Source organism: Wasmannia auropunctata, unplaced genomic scaffold (genome assembly GCF_000956235.1).
Source record: "Wasmannia auropunctata unplaced genomic scaffold, wasmannia.A_1.0 LD276928.1, whole genome shotgun sequence".
NCBI classification, from domain to species: domain Eukaryota; kingdom Metazoa; phylum Arthropoda; class Insecta; order Hymenoptera; family Formicidae; genus Wasmannia; species Wasmannia auropunctata.
The window spans coordinates 76346-86085 of record NW_012085962.1 but is presented as its reverse complement, the minus strand read 5'-3'; the positions used below and the strand labels follow the sequence as shown (position 1 = coordinate 86085).

Here is a 9740-nt window from a genome sequence, read left to right as displayed (position 1 = left end):
AATATCGACCACTAATTACATAGTGTTATTCCTTGTAAAAAATTAACTCGAAAAATCCTGAACCATTTTTTTCTACATCGCTAAATAAAGCGATCATTACTGCAGTAGTTATTGCTTCATTGAGCATTGTAGAGAAAAATGGTTCAGGACTTTTCGACTCAACTTTTTATAAGAACTAGTGCTATATGATTAGTGAGTGTTGTTTAAAAACTATTTTTGTCTACAGTGCTTAATGAAGCAATAATTACTGCAGTAGTTATCACTTTAATTTAGCACTGCAGAAAAAAAATGATTTAAGATTTTTCGACTCAGTTTTTTAAAAGGAATAACGTTATGTAATTTGTGGTATTTAAGTTACACCTTGTCAAAATATTCACTTGATTAATGTAAAATACATTTTGTTAATGTGCTTTCAGGGAAAGATATGCTAAACTAACATGGGAAAAACCAATTCCTGACAATTATAAATTAACTGATTCTGATGTTGATGCCTTCGTTAAGAGTATATTGCCAGTAGCTATGACGGCTATGTTCAATAAATTCTGTGTAAACGATGCCTGCCAAGCTTTACAGCAATTGGCTACTATGAGACCGAATTTAGTAATACCTGATATGTTGGAAAGGATGCAGTCTACGTTTGATTCCTTGACTGAACCACATAAACTTACCGCTTCAATGATTTGTATGGTAGCTGTTGCCAGACCAATGGTTCAAGGTTCTAGGAATATAAACAAAGGTATAAAACTTATGCTTCCGGCTATATTACGCAGAAATATCTGGTTACTACAAAAATTTTAAATAGATATATGTATGCGATTAAAGGTTTTTTGGTGCTGAATTGAATCAAATCTCACTTCTTTTTACGAATTTGAATCGAATCAAATTGACAAAATTTTACCTGAATTGAATTGAATTAAATTAAAACAAATCGTTTAAATATAATTTTGAACATTATAATTACTGTTAGATTGAATTTTAACAAATAGATAATAAAAGAAGATTTTGATGTAAGAAAAATAATACTGATTCTATGATTGATGATAATTTATTTTTAAGTAAATATACATGTATTTAAGCATTTAACAGAAAATTAATATATATATACTTTAATTATATTATTAATGTTATTTTATTTGTTAGTATTGCAATAACTGAAATAATACTGCAATAACTAAAGGCAAAAAATCATAACTTAATTGTCAAAAAATATTTTAATGTACTATCCAATAATACATTTATACATACATAAAGGATGTCCCATTTCAAAGGATCTATTAAGATTTCTCGAAAATTATGATAAATACAGAAAAATGTTGCAAACAAACGTTATATGACTCAAAGAAGACATAAAATGATAACATTGATTTGTTCTTGGATGACGTCAAGGTCAGGGAAAAAACATTTAAAATTTTTTAAGAGCTCTTGAGATAAGCTACCAAAATATGCAATAAAAAAGGGGTTTTATTAAAAAAAATTTTAAGTGACCTTTCTCTAACCTTGACAGCACCAGTCATGATCAAATCAATGATATAATTTTACATCCCTCTTGAAGTCATATAATTTTTGTTTGAAACATTTTTCCATATTTATCATAGTTTTCGCGAAATCTTAATGGATCTTTTAAAATGGGATACTTGTATATAGGGTGGTAAAAACTGCAGCAATGCTTACACGAAAGATTCCTGAGATTTTAAGACAAAAATCTTAATACTAAAATCGACTATAATAGTATTTGAATTAGAAAAAGCAATTTTTGCGCGCGCGCACACACAAATATATGATATAGTTTTTATTGAAGTAAGTTTTTATTTCTTATGACTTACTTTAATAACATGATTACTGTTTTGCTTATTAGCGAGAAATATGATATACTAGATTGGTAATATATGTAATTTAAACCTGTTACTGTTAGATTCGAAATTTTCAAATTTCATCTCAATTACATCTCTAACTAATTCAAAACTATATTTAATGTACTTTATTGCTTATAAATATGTAAAAAGTAGTTGATGCACGTTAATAATAAATTTTAAACATTATATCTGTTTTCCCTTTTGTAATACAACTTTTACTTTTTACAGGTTACGGTTATTCGGAAGGTCCGGTGCACGTGTTGCCACTATTATTTTCGTTATTACCCGGAATTGACCCAAACGACGTTGGGAAGACTTTCGCTACGTTCCGTCTTATTTCCGTTTATGCTACATTGATCCCCATTGTGGACTCCTCCAGATCGACTGCGGTTATGACCGAGGAGGAAAGGATAGTTTGTGAGGCAACGTCGCGTTTTGAAGACTTTGTACTGCAGTTCCTGGATAGAGTATTCATTTTCATAGAATCCAGCTCGTCGGAAAATGTACGGCTCGAGAATCATGGCGGTAATTCGAAGAGCAAACTGGAATCGATTGCGGAGGTAGCGCTTTTCTGCGTGTGCGCAACCCTTCTGAGGGAAATCAGCGATGCCATCTTGGAGAGCGCCCTACACAAATTGCGCACGTTTATGACGGAGCGGATTCTCGAGACCAAAGTCGCGGGCCAGCTTGCGGCAGTCGTGTACAATAGCTTTTCTCACACACACGGACGCGAAACGCTGCGCGCGTTATTGCCTACGCTTACGCAAACGATTTTGCCACTGGTAAGCGAGGAAGAGGACATCTTAAAGGAGGAGAATCTGGACCATCGTCTCTCACATGCTATGCTTATACTGTCTGCGATCGTTGACACACCTGGCAATAATTTGATACCGCATATGGACACACTGCTTGAAGTTCTTGATCGTGTTCTACTCTTGAGATCAACGGACGGCAATAAATTGGCATGTAAATTATTGAATTCTATCCTGTCGTCATTGTCGACCATCACTCCATGGCAGTATAGATCCAACAGCAGAGATTATAATGATCCCAATTATCCCTATATTAGAGAATGGGGTCAAAGCGTTGATCTTGATAATTTCTGCATTAAATGGTATATTCCTGGCGAAGAAGAGATTGCTGCTATACAACGAATATTCTTAAGATATTTGACAATTCAAATTGACAAGCTTAATAAATATTGCAAAGATACTAGCGTATTAAGTAGGTAAGTTCACGTAATTATTATTTCAGTATTTTGCATTATATATAATTGTTCTAAAAATTCAAATTTTTAACAAAACGCATACAACCGAACAAAAGTGTGCGCGCGTGTTTATATAAAGTATGTAGGGCATCTAAATCAAAGTACCGAAATAAATATGTCAAAAATTTAACTCGATAAGTAAAAATATTTCAGAACATACAAAATTATATAATTTGAAGCATATTGTGCATAAAGTTTTTGACATATTCCGGTGTTTTGTTTTAGATAGCCCATCATGTATATAAAATTTTTATTAAAAAACAATTTCAAATGTTAACATATTGATAAATAAATAATTGCAGGGAGGAACTGTTCGCTTGTTTAAACATTGTATGCAGTATTATTCGAGGTTCCGAATCTGTTCTACCAGTATGGACAGAAACACCACTCGAATTGATCGAGTCTTCCGTAAAATGGAATATATCTATGACGTTCACATATGGAATAAAGAGACATATCACAATGCCTGATGGAAGCAACGTTAGACACTATCTTGTCGGGCTTATGAGTCAAGTCCAACGGGCGATGCTTGAAAAAGCAGAGGATAACACGAAGAGCTTTTTTGAACTGATACGGGTATGTATACATTAAACGTATTGTAATATAAATATACAGAGTGATTTACTCGTATTTTATCGAGCAATTATCTTAAAAAGGAATTTTTTTGAAAAAAAAAATTATTTAGATGAACGTTGTGTAAGGTTAAAGCATAGTAATAAGTAATAATCATTATGTGGGTGGTCCTATGAAAGGCCCAACGTCATCTAGATTTAAAAGTTCCTCTGTGACTCCCGCTAAGAGATTATATTGGCAGTCAGACACCAGGTCTTTAGTAGGGACTGCTCATCTTTTCCTCTTCAGCAGATGTTATTTTAGCAGAGATACTCTCGGTAGTGTTGCCTTGCCTACCGAGAGGTGGCCATCGCTTCCAGATCGATTAGAAATCGATTTTAGTTTTATCGTTTTGAGATGGACTTGAACCTGGATCTTTGGCACAAAAAGCTGCCACGCGCAGCTCCTTGCGCCATGATCGCTCTCAAGATTAAGGCATAAATAATAATGGAAGGATTGGACACAGTCACTCACAGCAACCGGTGCCTAGAGGCTTTCTAGTTTCAAGCGCTGTGATTGACTTGTATCCAATCGTAACGTGATCAATCGGGTGCCACCCAATAATAATAATGAATAGAATCAATTTTCGAAAAAATCCATTTTGAATACCTTAATGCATTTATACGATTAAAGAATTTTTTGTCAGATTGAAAATATCGATTGTTTTTAAGCAACTCTTTAAAAATCTTTTGTATAAAGTTGGAATTCAAAATTATTTTTATTATTTTTATCTAAAAATAAAAAAAATTGATATAGAATCAAAGTCAAAATTTCCGATTTTTTTTTGTGATATTCAAAATTTTTTTTTCTGGGACACCTTGGATAATGCAAATGCCGACGGTACTGAAAATTTCAAGCTTCATAACTCAAGATTTACTTAATCAAAAAATATTTTATCTGTGTTTTGGAAAGCTGTCGAGGTAACCTATAAGAATATGCAATAAAAAATGGGGGGTTCCATTAAAAAAATTTGAAGTGACCTTTCTCTTACCTTAACAGCGTAACCCAAGATCAAACCAATGGTACCATTTTATGTCCCCCTTGAAATCAAACAACTTTTGTTTGAAACATTTTTCCACGTCTAAAGCCGTTTCCGAGATATTAGGCCTGGGTGAGATTTTATAGACATCCTGTATATATTATCACATGCCTCGGTGATCGAATTAGTAAAGATGCCCACTTCGAAAAATCGAAAGGCTCCAGACGCATATTTGCTTTGCATAAGGATATGTAATTATATAATATGTAATTGACTGTGTTTTCTTTACACCAATCGATTTGTCTTATTATTCTGTGCATAACAGTATTAAGATACAATTATCATGAAATCAATAGTTTACGAGATATTTCATATTTTATGTCGAGATATAGCATAATAAAGTATTAAATATCTCGGTAAAGTATTGATTTTTCGACAGCTTTACCAATACTTTTATATGCAGAATAATTAAAGGGATCATTATTTTAAAAAAAACCATACTATTCCATTTAAAAAAGTGGAGGGACCTCCATGTGATCTTGAAAGAGATAAATTTCTTCATTTGTCACATGTGATATTTTTAAGAATATTTTTCTTAAATTATAGATTTGGACTAGTTTATTATTGGGAAAGATACGGTTGCGCGGACGTGATGGACGGCGCGAGGGTTTCTTAATCATCAAAAAGACTTTCGAGGACAGATTGGTACGAAATAAGAGTTACATAGCTTCGGTGATGATGGATCGCTGTGATATTCAGCACGAGCTCAGACTGACCGCGCAATCGGTCGCACTTACAGAAACCCATAAACGAATAATATTGGAACTGTTCACTTTAGCCGTAGGCAGATATGCAAACGTACGCTTAAAAGCTCAAGATAGTCTCTTCTCGATCTTTAAAAATTTTCCATATTCTTATACGTTTATAATGCCGCGTCTTATCGAGATTTTGGGGAGAGATACCGAAGAACATCACGATGCATATAAGGTAACGCCAGATATTAGACGTAAACTCCATGTATATGTTATCGTCATAACTTATAATCGTTAAAACTCGATTTCACTAGTTAAAATTAGTTGCGTAGAAATACCTACCCCTGTTTATCGAGTCGAAACGAGGTCTATAACAGTATACTGTCATAGATGTTCCACATAGGTTTTCGACGCAAAGCAAGGTCCAACTCACCTCCTTTCCCTGCTTATGGGATGAACGAGGTCTATAATTGTACTGTTCCACGTGGGTTTTTGACTTTCCACGCAAAATTGTTAAACCTACTTTTAACTAATGAAATCAGGTTTTAACGGATTATGGGTTTTGACAGTAACGTATACAAATAATTATTTTACTGGAACAATATTAAATTTTTATTAAAACCATTCGAAAATAGGGTGTTCTGTATATATTGCTTGGACAAGGACATGCTCCCATTTTCACGCAAGGAGATTTGGCTATACTGACATCATTATGGCCTGCCATTGTGCTTTCCAAGCCGTCCGAAAAACTTTCCGTGATCCGCCTAAGGCAGAACATCATGAATACTATAAGTAAATACTTCTGTTTGAATACGCTCAAGCTTGAAATATCCGACACACGTTTGAAGGCTGCATGCGCAATGTGGAAAAATTTCCCACAACCAGCTTTGCCACAGCCTGATCAAGACGAGATAGAGAAAGGCGCACAAAACTTGAAGCAACTCAATCAATCTAACCTAATGGCATATAATAATCTGCTCAATGAATTTTTACGTTGTATACTTGAGGAATCTCTACATTGGAGACATAAATTAATGGCAATGACTTTTATACGAGATTTGGTGTACCCAGATCAACCTTATCCCACAAAATTGGTGCGTTATTTTCTGCAAATACTTATACACGATTCCTTGGAGGAAAGAAAAATTGCCACCACCATAGTGACATTTATGTTGAAACAACAAAAACGAAAGCATTTAAAGGTATATAAGTTTTAAATTTTGTATAGCAAATCTTGATTATACCGTACAATTAAAAAAATGCACAAGAACGAAAGGTAATAGTTTCCTACATAGTGTTTCAGAACTACATACAAAACTTTACACGTCACAATTTTGAGAAATTTGTAATTTTAAAAACAGCTATTTTAGTGTATTTTGGCATAGTTACGATATGTGGCGTGTGGGAGAAGTTTTTTTTATTGCATCGATCAAAATTAAGTTTGTTGGTTTTAATTATTAAAAGAAGTTCGTCGATTATGATTTAAAAATATTTGATTAATATTAAATTAACATAGAATCTATTGCAGAAATATTAGATTAATATAGAATCTATTGCATAAAAGTTGCGATTTATACAGGTCACCCAACGAAAAATATTTCACCAAATTAATATCAATTCGATGCTCATATTTCTCACTGGATAAGGATGTACCAAATACATTTTAATTAAGAAATTGTTAAGAATTTTCTTATTTAAAAGTTTTCCAGATTGCTGAATACTAATCAACATTGACAAGTTTCAATTTAAATTGAAAAACCTCTCTTTCTTTCTCTCTCTCTTTCTCTCTCCCTCTCGCGCGCGCGCTCACATACACAGCAGATCCTTGATTTTAATCACAAGACGCATCGAGTTATATGAGATCTATGTGTCTATGGGATACGATTACTCTCATTCTTGTGCTCGAAAAGAAGTTTTTTTTTTGTTGAACAATGTTATTTACATAAATTGTATACATTAATAAAATATTTATCTTTGTTTTTCAAGGTAACGGTTGATGTACATAGCTTGTCCAATGAAAGCACGAAAAAAGAAGAAAAATCACGAAATGTCATGCCCGGTATAAGAGCTGACAATTCTTGGCTTCAATATAATTACGAAACTCGTCCGTTAACTGCCGAACAATGGGATGAATCCAGATACGTTCATAAAATGTACATAGGCTATTACGTTTGGCCAAAAACTTTGGAAGTATACGCACCTTCATCCCAACAACCTTGTCTCGACCCGGAAATGCGTGAACTGACGGATTGTGAGAGAGAGATCCATTCTTTTTTTGATGATCCGCAGAACATCGAGAAGCTTATATATTATTTCAGTCTAGAAGAGAAGAAAGGCAAGGACAAGTTTAACGACTTGAGATGTTTCCTGTTCAAAGGCTTGTTCCGTAATCATGGGATTGTTCATTTGAAGCATTTCCTGCCGCACTTGCAGCGGCTGGTAGTGGACAAACATGAGAGTAGCCAGCGATGTGCCGCGGAGATTGTAGCTGGGATTGTGAAAGGCGCCAAGCATTGGCCGTTCCAGATGACGTGTGACTTGTGGCAGGCATTATTGCCAATCATACGAACAGCAATCGCGAATCTAACGGAGGAGACCATTGTAGATTGGGGCTCGTGCTTTGCGTCGATACTGTACAATAGGGATCCCAATAGGCACCATTGGCTACTCGAGTGTCTGATGGAGGAGCCGCCGCTGAAGGACTCGTTTGAGGAATGTGGTCGTCTATACGTATTGCAATCCGCCTTGTACCAACAGTCGTGGCGGGTGACAGAGCTGCTGCAACGCTTGCTGGTGCGCTTGGAGAACCGATTGCTGACGAATCCGTTTCAGAATGTACGAGAACGTCTAGGATCGGTGCTAGTCACTATATTCAGTGCTGAACTGAGATACCCGTACAATACAGCCGACATCACGATTCCGCGAAAGCAAACTCTGATCGACAAGATTGTACCGAAATTAAAGCAACTGATAAAGGATGATGATACAGTCGAACCAAACAATCTTGACAAAGATGACAATTTATTAGAAAAAGTGGCTAATGTTTCGGTCGACGAGTCAAAAGAAGCGGGGAGATCGGGGAGAACGGAAGAACAGGAGATGCCTATAAGATTGTTGAAAATTGCTTGCAAATGGATTACAATTAGCTTAGTTTGTTCAGAGTGTACCATGACGCAAGGATTTTACCAGATATTTCCGATTATATGTCAATTAGAAAACTCGGAAGCAGACGAGGAGCTTAATAAATTGTGTTTACAAACCTTGGCAATGCTTGCGCAGGCATCCACGGAGGATGTGTCAGTAGCGTTGGCCGCGATGAAAATGGTATCTGAACACTCGTCATGGTCTACCAGGCTAACTAGCTTGGAGTTTCTTCAAGTATTCGTTTTTCATAACATGGGCATGATTCTTAGTAATCCATTATGGATTGACTGTGTTAAAGATATCGTTTTGCGCTTGTTAGAAGATGATCGTTTAGAAGTCAGAGAGAAGGCTAGTCAAGTACTCGGAGGATTATTACACTGCACATTTATCACGGATCAAGAGAAATTACTGGCAAGTTTCTAAATAAATCTGTGCCTAATGATTCTAATTTTCCAATTCTAGATTCTAAGAAAGTTTAAGACCTGAATATTTATTGTTGCGCTTTTAGGAGGAGTTCAAAAGAAAAGCGAAAACTCCATTACAAAAGAAGAATAGTTCTATTAATCAAGATGCATTGATAAACATCAAGAATGATGCGATACGTATACGTCACGGTGGTGTGCTTGGACTGTGTGCTTTTATTCATGCTCATCCGTACGATGTACCCAAATATGTACCTCCAGTCTTTGAACATCTCGGCCTTCACATGAATGATCCACAACCTATACCGGTAATTTAAATTATAATAATATAAAGTTGTTTAAATACTAATCATCTTCAAATATTCTCCGCCCTCCACATACAAAAAAAGTGTTACTAATTTTGGTTATTTAAGGAGTTACACCATCCTGAAGGTTCTAAAATGATACCTAAGTTTGGGATTTTTTTCTGGGTAAACAGATAACTTTATTAAAAAATTACTTTAAGGACATTGTTATACGTATATAATAAAGTATAATAAATATTTTTTTATTTTTTTTAATGCTTAAAATGATGGCACACTGGCCTACTTGCCAAATGCCTTTTTTTCTAAATTTTGAAATCGGTGTACAAGATTGCAGGCACACAGTTTGACCTTGAACAAAATACAAAGAATTTTCATTATCTACATATTAAAAACTACAGATGTACGT

At 34.8% G+C, this 9740-nt stretch overlaps 1 protein-coding gene across 1 annotated transcript in view; it reads left to right on the top strand.

Moving 5' to 3' along the window:
- Positions 1-405: 405 nt before the first annotated feature.
- LOC105461822 (proteasome activator complex subunit 4B-like) overlaps positions 406-9740 on the top strand; it is a gene marked incomplete at its 5' end in the record, with an annotated part of 12075 nt that continues 2740 nt past the window's right edge. The window contains 7 exons of the mRNA XM_011708327.1: positions 406-736; positions 2082-3081; positions 3423-3696; positions 5318-5698; positions 6099-6665; positions 7450-9018; positions 9116-9337. Coding sequence (XP_011706629.1) covers positions 406-736; positions 2082-3081; positions 3423-3696; positions 5318-5698; positions 6099-6665; positions 7450-9018; positions 9116-9337 — 4344 coding nt within the window. The remainder of the gene's footprint in view (positions 737-2081; positions 3082-3422; positions 3697-5317; positions 5699-6098; positions 6666-7449; positions 9019-9115; positions 9338-9740) is intronic.